Source organism: Tamandua tetradactyla, chromosome 6 (genome assembly GCF_023851605.1).
Source record: "Tamandua tetradactyla isolate mTamTet1 chromosome 6, mTamTet1.pri, whole genome shotgun sequence".
NCBI classification, from domain to species: Eukaryota; Metazoa; Chordata; class Mammalia; order Pilosa; family Myrmecophagidae; genus Tamandua; species Tamandua tetradactyla.
The window spans coordinates 68811519-68824091 of record NC_135332.1 but is presented as its reverse complement, the minus strand read 5'-3'; the positions used below and the strand labels follow the sequence as shown (position 1 = coordinate 68824091).

General features: G+C 46.5%; 1 protein-coding gene across 1 annotated transcript; it reads right to left on the bottom strand.

Annotated features, from left to right (window-relative positions):
* Positions 1-10417: 10417 nt before the first annotated feature.
* Positions 10418-12298, bottom strand: LOC143686700 (endogenous retrovirus group K member 24 Gag polyprotein-like). Its single transcript, XM_077163287.1, has one exon. The coding sequence runs from the start codon at positions 12296-12298 to the stop codon at positions 10418-10420; it is 1881 nt and encodes a 626-aa protein (XP_077019402.1).
* Positions 12299-12573: the final 275 nt, after the last annotated feature.

The window sequence follows — 12573 nt, the reverse complement described above, 5'->3', positions numbered from 1 at the left end:
TTTGATCCTTCTAGATAGATATTCCACTTCTGAAAGGACAGCTTCTTTGCAAATATCAAAATTGGAAAAATAAGAAAAATCAATTCATTTCAAAGAAGTATTCAGGAATGGTTAGAGAGAGGTCAAAATATTTCTATATTTTAATTTCAATGTTACTTTTAGGAGCATCTGAGATGATATGTCTAGACTTGGCAACTTTTCTTCCCACATGTTTCTCAGATTTTCTTCACGGCTGGAAAACATTCTACGATCATAGGAAGAAACGTTCTCACTGACAAATGGGTATTCCTGACTGTGCAGATTTTATGCTTTTTAATGACAGCCTCAGGAAACCCACGTTCCCAATGAGCATTAGTATGGTCGCAGCACTGGGTAGCTGTGAGCACCTGGTGGGAATAGGTGATATTTTGTGCCCTTTCTGGTCTGGGATGATTGATGTGTCCCTCTGTGGTCTCTGAGAGGGGAAGCTCCCCCTGGAGCTGTAAAGAAACAGCCCCTTAATCACATGAAACAAGGAAAACTAAGGGATGAATGGGAAGGAACTTTCTCCAGAGCAGTGCTTCTGTGGACCCTGGACTGGCAGCATCAGCTATACCTGAGAACTTGTCAGAAATGTAAATTCTAAGTTCCCACACAACCTACCTAACCAGAGACTCCTGGAATGCAGCCCAGCAATGATTCTAAAGCCACAAAAGTTTAAGAACCGATACTCCAGGAAAAGAATCTGAACAGATAGGAAAGAGCATCACTGGACATTCTTCAGATATCACTCTTTGGATTTTCACTGTGGCACAGCTTCATTTTCATCCCTTTGCCACTGTGTCCATTTCCAGGGTTGTGTGGCATTTTCTATTTTCGCCTCCCTGAAGGTGACTGAGTCCTTTTCCTTAATTCTCTAAGCACAGGTAAGTTGAGTAGACATTTTCTAAAGCAATGATTCTCAGCTTTGGCTGCATATTGGAATTAGCTGAGGATGCTTTTAAAAATCCAGATGCCCAAAGCCACATCCCAGATATGGTGGATTGAATTATGGACCCCAACAAAAGACATGTTCTTAATCTTAATCCATAGTCTTGTGGGTGTGAACCCATTTGTAAATAGGCATTTGAAGATATATTATCTATTAAGATGTGAGCTTATTTGCAAATAGGATCTAATAAGATCTAATAAGATCTTATTTCAGTGTGAACCAACTGAATCAGAGGGGGCCTTAATCTGTATTGCTGAAGTTCTTTATGTGAAATTTGGATGCAGTCAGAGAAGATCACAGAAGAATGTAGAAGTTAGCCAAAATCAAAAGAACAGACACAAGAGAGAGATCACCATACGACGTGAGGTGGAAAAAAAGCCAGGGTGCCCCAAAGATTGTAGAAGGCTAGGCTCAGAACCTTACAGACTTTGGGGAGAAAGCAAGTCCTTGTCGAGGCCTTGATTTGGGATTTCTGGTTTCTTAAAGTATATGCCAATATAGATTTGTTGTTTAAGCCAACCAGTGTGTGGTATCTGTTGTAACAGCCTAGTTAACTATGTGCGTTAGTTTGAAACTGTTATGTACCCCACAAAAGCCATGTTCTTTTCAACCAATCTTGTCGGGGCAGACCTATTACTGGGTGGGGCCTCTTGATCAGGTTGTTTCCATGTGACTCTGCCCAGTCCATTCAAGTGTTAATCCACTTACTAGAGTCCTAACCCTAACCGTATTGAAATAGGGAGATATTTTGGAGAAAACACAGATGCTTAGTGAAAGAAAAGGCCCTGGGAGATGCTAAGCTAAGAGATGGAATCAAAAGAGGACCTATAGACACTTCCTGCAGGACACAGAGAGAAAGCCTCTGGAATCAGAAGCTGAAAGTAACAAACCAGGAGCAAGGACCAGCAGATGCCATCCATGTGCCTTCCCAGCTGACAGAGGTGCTCCAGATGCCAGCCGCCTTTCATCAGAGTTCGGGTATCATCTTGTTGATGCCTTAATTCAGACATTTTCATGGCCTTAGAAGTGTAAATTGGTAAACTTGTAAATTCCCTTTATAAAAGTCAATCTAGGGACTTCCAGAGAAGATGGCGGCTTAGTAAGATGTGTGGGTCTTAGTTCCTCCTCCAGAACAGCTACTAAAGAAATAGAAACAGTACAGAACAGCTCCCAGAGCCACGACAGAGAACAGAAACACAGCATACCCCATTCTGGAACGGCTGAACCGGCTAAAAGAATCCGCTGCGGTGAGGTCCCCGAGAGGCGTGCGCTTCCCCAGGCCATGGCGGCTGGCAGCCGGAGCCCCTCCCTCCCTCCTTCCCGGGCCAGCTGGGAGATTTGGATTGGCGGTCCCTCAAGCCGCGGCGGCCGGCGGCCCCCCCACGCGCGGCTTCCCGGTCCGGCTGGGAACTTTGGATCGGCATCCCCCCAAGCCGCGGCGTCCAGCGCCCAGACCCCACAGCGAGAGTCTTCCAAAGTTAAAGGAGCCACAGCATCTTTTACTGGTGGGACCCGCAGACAGACGAGCACCACATACTGGGCAGGATAAGAAAAACAGAGCCCAGAGACTTCACAGGAAAGCCTTTCAACCTGCTGGGTCCCACACCCAGGGAAATCTGATTAAATGCCCAGACACCAGCAAAAAATAATGGATACACCAGGAAAATTGAAGATATGGCCCAGTCAAAGGAACAAACCAATAGCTCAAATGAGATACAGGAGCTGAGACAACTAATTCTGAATATATGAACAGAAATGGAAAACCTCCTCAAAAATCAAATGAATAAATTGAAGGAGGACATGAAGAAGGCATGGGCTGAACAAAAAGAAGAAATGGAAAATTTGAAAAAGCAAATCACAGAACTTATGGGATTGAAGGACAAAGTAGAAAAGATGGAAAAAAACAATGGAAACCTACAATGGTAGATTTAAAGAGACAGAGGCTAGAATTAGTGAACTGGAGGATGGAACATCTGAATTTAAAAAAGAAACAGAAACTATAGGGAAAAGAATGGAAAAATTTGAGCAGGGGCTCAGGGAACTGAATGATAATATGAAGCGCACAAATATATGTGTTGTGGGTGTCCCAGAAGGAGAAGAGGAGGGAAAAGGAGGAGAAAAACTAATGGAAGAAATTATCACTGAAAATTTCCCAACTCTATGAAAGACCTAAAATTACAGATCCAAGAAGTGCAGCGCACCCCAAAGAGAATAGACTCAAATAGGCTTTCTCCAAGACACTTACTAGTTAGAATGTCAGAGGTCAAAGAGAAAGAGAGGATCTTGAAAGCAGCAAGAGAAAAGCAATCCATCACATACAAGGGAAACCCAATAAGACTATGTGTAGATTTCTCAGCAGAAACCACGGAAGCTAGAAGACAGTGGGATGATATATTTAAATTACTAAAAGAGAAAAACTGCCAACCAAGACTTCTATATCCAGCAAAATTGTCCTTCAAAAATAAGGGAGAAATCAAAACATTTTCAGACAAAAAGTCACTGAGAGAATTTGTGACCAAGAGACCAGCCCTGCAAGAAATACTAAAGGGAGCACTAGAGTCAGATACGAAAAGACAGAAGAGAGAGGTATGGAGAAGAGTGTAGAAAGAAGGAAAATCAGATATGATATATATAATACAAAAGGCAAAATGGTAGAGGAAAATATTATCCAACCAGTAATAACACTTTATGTTAATGGACTGAATTCACCAATCAAAAGACATAGACTGGCAGAATGGATTAAAAAACAGGATCCTTCTATATGCTGTCTACAGGAAACACACCTTAGACCCAAAGATAAACATAGGTTGAAAGTGAAAGGTTGGGAAAAGATATTTCATGCAAATAACAACCAGAAAAGAGCAGGAGTGGCTAGACTAATACCCAGCAAATTAGACTTCAAATGTAAAACAGTTAAAAGAGACAAAGAAGGATACTATCTACTAATAAAAAGAACAATTAAACAAGAAGACATAACAATCATAAATATTTATTCATCGAACCAGAATGCCCCAAAATACGTGAGGAATACACTGCAATCACTGAAAAGGGAAATAGACACATCTACCATAATAGTTGGAGACTTCAATTCCCCACTCACATCAATGGACAGAATATCTAGACAGAAGATCAGTAAAGAAATAGAAAATTTGAATATTATAATAATGAGTTAGACTTAACAGACATTTATAGGACATTACATCCCACAACAGCAGGATACACCTTTTTCTCAAGTGCTCATGGATCATTCTCAAAGATAGACCATATGCTGGGTCACAAAGCAAGTCTTAACAAATTTAAAAAGATTGAAATCATACACAACCCTTTCTCATATCATAAAAGAATGAAGTTGGAAATCAATAACAGGTGGAGTGCCAGAAAATTCACAAATACGTGGAGGCTCAACAACACACTCTTAAACAACCAGTGGGTCAAGGAAGAAATTGCAAGAGAAATTAGTAAATATCTCGAGGTGAATGAAAATGAAAACACAACATATCAAAACCTATGGGACACAGCAAAGGCAGTGCTAAGAGGGAAATTTATTGCCCTAAATGCCTATATCAGAAAAGAAGAAAAGGCAAAAATTCAGGAATTAACTGTCCACTTGGAAGAACTGGAGAAAGAACAGCAAACTAACCCCAAAGCAAGCAAAAGGAAAGAAATAACAAAGATTAGAGCAGAAATAAATGAAATTGAAAACATGAAAACAATAGAGAAAATCAATAAGACCAGAAGTTGGTTCTATGAGAAAATCAATAAGATTGATGGGCCCTTAGCAAGATTGACAAAAAGAAGAAGAGAGAGGACACAAATAAATAAGATCAGAAATGGAAGAGGAGACATAACCACTGACCTCACAGAAATAAAGGAGGTAATAACAGGATACTGTGAACAAATTTACGCTAATAAATACAACAATTTAGATGAAATGGACGGGTTCCCGGAAAGGCATGAACAACCAACTTTGACTCAAGAAGAAATAGATGACCTCAACAAACCAATCACAAGTAAAGAAATTGAATCAGTCATTCAAAAGCTTCCTAAAAAGAAAAGTCCAGGACCAGACGGCTTCACATGTGAATTCTACCAAACATTCCAGAAAGAATTAGTACCAACTCTTCTCAAACTCTTCAAAAAAATCGAAGTGGAGGGAAAGCTACCTAATTCATTCTATGAAGCCAACATCACCCTCATACCAAAACCAGGCAAAGATATTACAAAAAAAGAAAACTACAGACCAATCTCTCTAATGAATATAGATGCAAAAATCCTGAACAAAATTCTAGCAAATCGAATCCAGCAACACATAAAAGAATTATACATCATGACCAAGTAGGATTCATCCCAGGTATGCAAGGAAGGTTCAACATAAGAAAATCAATCAATGTAATACACCATATCAACAAATCAAAGCAGAAAAATCACATGATCATCTCAATTGTAGCAGAGAAGACATTTGATAATGCCTTTCCTGTTGAAAACACTTCAAAGGATAGGAATACAAGGGAACTTCCTTAAAATGATAGAGGGAATATATGAAAAACCCACAGCTAATATCATCCTCAATGGGGAAAAATTGAAAACTTTCCCTCTAAGGTCAGGAACAAGACAAGGATGTCCATTATCACCACTATTATTCAACATCGTGTTGGAGGTTCTAGCCAGAGCAATTAGACAAGAAAAAGAAATACAAGGCATCATGTCCGTGTCTCCTCGCTCAACGTCGGGCCCCCGGCCGGCGGAGGGTACGACAAGAAGAGGGGGAGAGAGAAAGAGACGCAGACAAACCGGTCCTGGCGGTAGAAAACGAGTCCAGAATACGCAGCAGTTGTAAGTACAAATCTTTACTGGGTCTAAGCTTGCATTATCTATAACTTTCCCCGACCGGGTGAATACATCCCGCGGGGGAGCGACCTCTGTGCGGCCGTCAGGCACGGCTCCTTGTGGGTCGTTCCCCCGCCTCGTCCGGGTAATACCTTATATACATAATTCAAGCCCAATAGGTTGTTGCCGCGTCTAAGAGGGTGATTGGTAGATCGGGTTGGTGGGCGTGTGTGTCATACGCGGAAGCAGGATGTGGGCGCCATCTTGGCTCACTCGATGGGCGGGGGGAGCTTTAGAGCAGGCTGCAGCGCGTCCACTAGGCCTGACCCGGGAGGCGGCTCTCCACATCTCCCCCTTTTTTATTATTTTTGGTCCGTAGACCCTTTCTTAGACCCAGTGTCTCCATTGATGAGTGAGCTCCCGTGAGCTTGATTAGCCCACTACTTGTTTTGGTGCTTTGGGGAGTCTGGACTAGGCTTGCTAGGCACCAACCAGAATGCCTCCTCATATAGAGACCGGAGAGCCCGTGAACTGGAAACCACGTGACTCTCCCTGCAGTGCTTCGCCTCGCAACTGGGCTAAGCGGGGCTCAGGAGAGCGGCAACCAGAGTCGAGAGTGTCACTAGATGTCTCTGTGCAATGGCCGGAGTCTAGTCTGGCCAGGACCGTGACTCTGCCTTAGAGATCATCCTTTAGACAAAAATTATGACTTCTGGTGCCGCCTTTTACACCCGGGACACGGCCATGGGCTTTGCAGCAGATCCTGTTTTCGAGCGCCCCGCCCTGAGTGGCCGTGACGGGCCACGCAGTGGGGGGGAGGACAGGGCTACGGTGCGGGTGTCGCCAGGGGCATCAGGGGCAAGTGACATAGCCAACATAGTGGTGACGCGTAGCTGTTGCTGCGTCTGGAACAAGCGTTCTAACAAACATTTAACAATGACTAAACCCACTAATAGTCCCACTGCCACGAGGATCCAAGTAGTCAAATTGGGCCAAGAGAACCATGAGGTGACTCGGTTCCACAGACTTTGTACAGTCTCGCCCAGTTTGGAAAGGTCGAAGTCAACGGGGGTCAACTTGATATCCCCAAGCACTCGAAGGTCTGAATCCACCTGTTGGGAGAGGTTAGTAAAGGTAGGGAGGTTTTAAAGCTGGTCCCCTTTCTATACGATAGAAGGGTGACTAGCGCTCCTGTTGTCATCTTGTCGTTCGTCGCCATCATCAGCAGAGTTGGAGACCGGATCTGGTGGCTCTGGTTGGAGGCTTATCAATTTTCTGGGCAACAGTTCGTTGGCGTCCTCGGGCGACGTCACGGTTCTCACCAGTCTTTCCGGAACCCACACAGGTTGACGTCCTGGTTCCTGGGGAAAAACACAAACAGAGCCTCTGGCCCAGCTGAGCACCGGGTCAGGGCCTTGCCATTGTCCTGACAGGACATCTTTCCATCGGACCAAACCTCTATGTAATGGGTTTGGAGTGGTATGCTGGAGGGCAGGTGTCATTCCTTGTGAGTTTTCATTTAAGAAATTATATGTAAACAAGGCTACTGACAGTTGGGCTTTTGGGGATAGGCTGTGGCCTATTCCTTCCTTTTGTTTTTTAAGCAATTCTTTGAGAGATCTGTGTGCTCTCTCTATGATACCTTGCCCTTGGGGATTGTAAGGGATACCATGCTTTAACTGCACTTCCATAGTTTCACAAAATTTTTGAAAGGTTTTACTGGTATAAGCAGGTCCGTTATCTGTTTTCAATATTTTTGGCTTGCCCCATGCCGCCCAGGCGGCAAGGCAGTGAGCAATAACTTGATGGACCTTTTCTCCTGTTTCAGCGGAGGCAAACATAACTTGAGAGCATGTGTCTATTGACACATGTAGATATTTGGCCTTACCATACTCTGAATGGTGAGTGACATCCATTTGCCAGATGTCTCCCGGAATGAGGCCTCTAGGGTTGACTCCGATTGAAGGAAGCACTCTTGACTCTGTGCAATTTTGGCAGGCTCTGACTATATCTCTAGCAGCTGCGCGCGGTATGTTGAATCGCTTGGCTAGAGTGCCTGCATTGATGTGAAACTTAGCGTGAAACTCTTGAGCTTGCTGATAGGGTGTCAGCGCTGGGAAAATGTGTGGCTGTCGCGTGGCCATATCTACTATGTTATTTCCCTGTGCCATAGGGCCTGGCAAGCCTGTATGAGCTCTAATGTGGGTTATGTAAAAGGGACACCGTCGGGCATGTATAGTTTCCTGAAGCTCGATAAAGAACGGTCTTACTGGGGAGGAATATTTTATCATGCCTACCGTTTCTAAGACCGCCACAGAATTCACGACATAATTGGAGTCGGATATAATATTCAGGGGGTCGTCAAACTCTTTTAGGATTGCGATGACGACTTGTAATTCAACCCATTGAGGCCTCTGTGGCTGAAAGAGTACTGTTTTTGGGGTACGCCCTTCTACCCAGTATGCTCCTGCACCAGTGCTTGAACCATCCGTATACACGGTGATTGCGCCTACCAGGGGCTTGGGCGAGGTTACTTTGGGAAAAATTACCGGGTGCCGGGTGATAAATTGTAAGAGGGGATCTTTTGGGAACTGGTTGTTAATATTTCCTTGGAAGGTACATCGAAGAATGGCCCATTGATCTATGCACCCAGTAAGCACCTCAAGTTGTTGGGCGGTGTAAGGTACCCTGAGATCTTTAGGTTGTTGGCCAAAATGCTGCACAGCCCTTTTGATTGCTTCCAATGCTAAATCTGCGAGTGCCGTAGGGTAATGCTCTAAACTTTTCTTTGGGGAGATTCCAGGATGGATCCAAAGTAATGGCCCTTGTTGCCATAACACTGCTGTGGGCTGTAGTATGGTTGGCAGCAGACAAGCTTCAAGAGGTTTTTGGGGGTCTATTCTTGTTAAAGCAGTGCTACTGAGCGCTTGTTCTACCTGACCGAGTGCTTGTCTCGCCTCCGGAGAGAGGCACCGGGATGAATTTATGTCTGGATTTCCTTTTAGTAAATCGAATAGAGGCATCAGGCTCGCGTTGGGTATTTTTAGATACGGACGAACCCAATTGATGTCTCCCACAAGTTTCTGTAGATCATTGAGGGTGCGTATGCCATCTAGTCTGAGGGTCATTTTTTGGGGGGAGACTTGACTAGGCATAATCTTTGCTCCCAGGAATGTGCTGACTTCTGCTATTTGAATCTTCTCCGGGGCTACTTCTAGGCATGCCTTTTTAAGCGTCAGGACTAGGTGTGAGAGAGCTGTTTTAAGAAGCTCCATGTCTTTATAGGCTAGTAGAATGTCGTCCATATAATGGATAATTTTTACTTGTGGGAACTGCTGTCGAGTGCTAGCCAGCGTTGTGGTAACATACAGCTGGCACATAGTGGGGCTATTAATCATGCCTTGAGGTAAAACTGTCCACTCGAAACGTAGACAGGGCTCCTCTTGGTTAATAGAGGGCACGGTAAAGGCAAACCTTTTAGTGTCTTCGGGGTGAAGGGGAATGGAAAAGAAACAGTCTTTGAGATCTAGTATAAAAATGGGCCAGTGTTTTGGCAGGGCTGAAAGGAGGGGCAACCCCATTTGAACAGGCCCTAAGGACTCTATGCAGTTGTTGATGGCTCTCAAATCTTGTAACAATCTCCATTTGCCCGATTTCTTCTTTATAACAAACACAGGGGTGTTCCAAGGTGATGTGGAAGGGATAATGTGACCTTTTTCTAATTGCTCTATGACGAGATGGTGTAGTGCTGAGAGTTTTTCCTTTGGTAGGGGCCACTGAGGCACCCAAACTGGAGTTTCGGTTTTCCACCGCAATCGTATAGGCGTGAGTGGGAAATTCCCCTCAGTGGCCCCTAGGAAAAACCCAGACCTCGTTTGTCGGGGTTGGACACAGTTTGTACAGGCACTGTGCGCCCTTGTAGTGAGGCTCCTAAACCCTTGCCAGGGACGTATCCCATCCCTTTCAACAGATGTTTTGAGGTTGGGGAGCAGTTACTAATTAAGGTGACGTCCATTTGGGTAAGGACGTCTCTCCCCCATAAGGATACGGGCAGGGGTAATACATATGGTTGGAAACTGCCTTGGTGTCCTTCATCATCAGCCCAATGAAGGGCAGTTGCGCTCAACATGGGTGTCGAGACTTGACCTATGCCGTTAAGGGTTTCTTCTGCCCTGCACGTTGGCCAGGCAGAGGGCCATTCTTGCTGTCTTATGATTGACCTATCAGCCCCGGTATCTAGCAGGCCCAAAAGGGGCCTGCCTTGCACTTTAATAGTCAGCATGGGTCGGTGCTCTAAAGACATATGAAGGCCTTCAAAAATCCCCTCGGTAGATTTTTGTTCCTTTTCCGTTTTCCTCCTGTTTTTGCTCGGAAGGAGCGCGTGTAAGCTGGGAAGGAGTAAAAGTTGTGCTATTTTATCACCCTCTTCAATAACCAGGGTGCCTCGCATAGATTGAACCATGATCTGGACAGTATTTGTGGAGTTAGGGTTGATAACACCTGGCACAACTGCCAATCCTTTCAGGGTTGTGGACGCTCTTCCTAACAGGAGCCCCACAGTGCCTGGTGGCAGAGGTCCTTTAAAGGAGGTTTCTACCAACCGAACTCCTTCAGATGGGGTCAGTATGAGTGTGGAGGTGGCACAGAGGTCCAGTCCTGCTGACTCATGGGAGGCACGGACTTGGACTGGTGTTGCATCATTGTATTGCCAGCAAGGGGGTCCACCGGAAAGGCGGACCCCCTCTGCCCGTTTTTTGGCGCCTGCTCCGGGCGGCCAGAGAGGCGCTTGCCGTTTGCATCGAAGGCTGATCTACAGTCCTCCGCGCGATGGGGTCCCTTACGGCAACGGCCACAGAGCTTGGCCACCTGTTGAGTGTGGGTTAGCTGGCTCATATTAGGACAATTTCTTTTAATGTGTCCTGGTTTTCCACATTGGAAACATCCTTTCTGCCTCGCTCCTGCGTTCTTAGCTTGTTCTGCATTTACTCGCAGTGAGCTAGCCAGCATGGCAGCTAGAGTTGTACTAGTTAGTGGGCTGCCAGCGTCCCTGCATAAACGAACCCAATCGGTTAGGCTTTTACCCTTGTTCTGCACTAGGATTACCTTGCAGTCTTTGTTGCATTGTTCAAATATCATTTGTTTGACTACAGTTTCTGCTATCCCTGGGTCGGTGAAAATCCTTTCTGCTGTGTTTTGCATCCTAGCTACGAACTCGACAAATGGTTCAGTGGGGCCCTGGTGTATGTTACTGAGAGATGCTTGAGCTTCTCCCTGGCTCGTTAATTTCTTCCAGGCGCCTATGAAGCAGCGGAAGATCTGCCCATAGACTTCTATAGGGAACCCTGTTTGATTTTGGGAGTGGGGCCCTTTCCCTAGGAGCATGTCCGCATTCCAGGCGCCACGTCTAACCGCGGCGTTTTTCGCGGCTTGCTCTTCAGCTAGCTCTTCAAACCAGGCCTTCCAGGCTATATACCGACCCGGTGGCAAACAAGCACGGGCTAGCTGGTATATATCTGCGGGCGTGTGGTTTAGGGTGGCAAGATTTTCAACTAAATTTAACGTAAAAGGAGCATTGGGGCCATATTGATGGACGGCTTGCCTCAATTCCCTCAGAACTTTATAATCATAGGATTCATGCTGATTACCACCTTGGGGATTGATGATAACCGGATACATTTCTGAGTCTGGTTCTGATTTAAGCGGCTGGTATCCGCCTAGAACTCCGAAAGGTCTAAAGGTAAATGAAGGGGTCCATTTCCAGAAATGCCTTTTACCACTGCTTAATGAGATGGAGTCCTGAGGGCCTGCGTACGCAGGTGGGGGATACAGCTGTGGCTGCCCCTCCCCTACCCAGCTTCCAGGGAACTCTGGGCTGTGCAAGGGCGGGCCAGTGCAGCCTGATTCGGCCACCAGGGGGAGCCCTCGGTGAGGTTTTTTGGCGGGATCGCCGTGACCACTCGCCGAAAACCGCCGCGTACTCATTGGCGGGGCAGAGGGCTGCGTGGGTGAGGCAGGGGGCCTCTCCCAATCGATCAGCGGAGGTTCGTCCACACCCCCATTCTGATCATCATCCGACTCAGAGTCAGAGGTGTCCGAACCATCGCTGGACTCTGGCCGTTCACGGATTGGCGGCTCCCCTTTACAGGAGCCATCCGCAGACAAAACTGATTGAGTTTCCCGAAGCGCGCCCCGTGCCTGCTGCAGGACGAGGGACGGGCCGAGGCCCGTGGCAGCCTCTGCCTCAAGACAAGCGCGAACAGCCTCCCAAACGGGAACTAGGATTGGGTCCAGACATAGGCCCGTCCGGCGCGCTCGGTCCATGTCGTGGCCAAGCTTTATCCAGGAGGGCAAACTAAGGCTCCCAGTCTGGGCGAACCAGGGGGCAAAAACTGTAACATCATCAAGGAACCTTAGGAGAGAACTTTTCTTAACTGAGAGGCCCCGCCGTTTCAAGAGGGTCATTAGCGGAGCTAACAGGGGTGAGCTTTCGGACTGCCCCATGATTGCAGTCGGCGCTGTCTCTTAACCACTCGGGGAGCTCTCCCGAGTCACCGGGGCTGCCTGAAAACCCGCGGCCCTTAGTTTCCACGTAAAGAAAAAGTACTTACCTCTCCGCGATGATCAGGCGCGGAAAGACAACCACAGACTCCGGAGGCACGTCCTCATCAGCTCGCGGATGCAAAGGGAGGGTCCCCGTACGGGCCACCACTTGTCCGTGTCTCCTCGCTCAACGTCGGGCCCCCGGCCGGCGGAGGGTACGACAAGAAGAGGGGGAG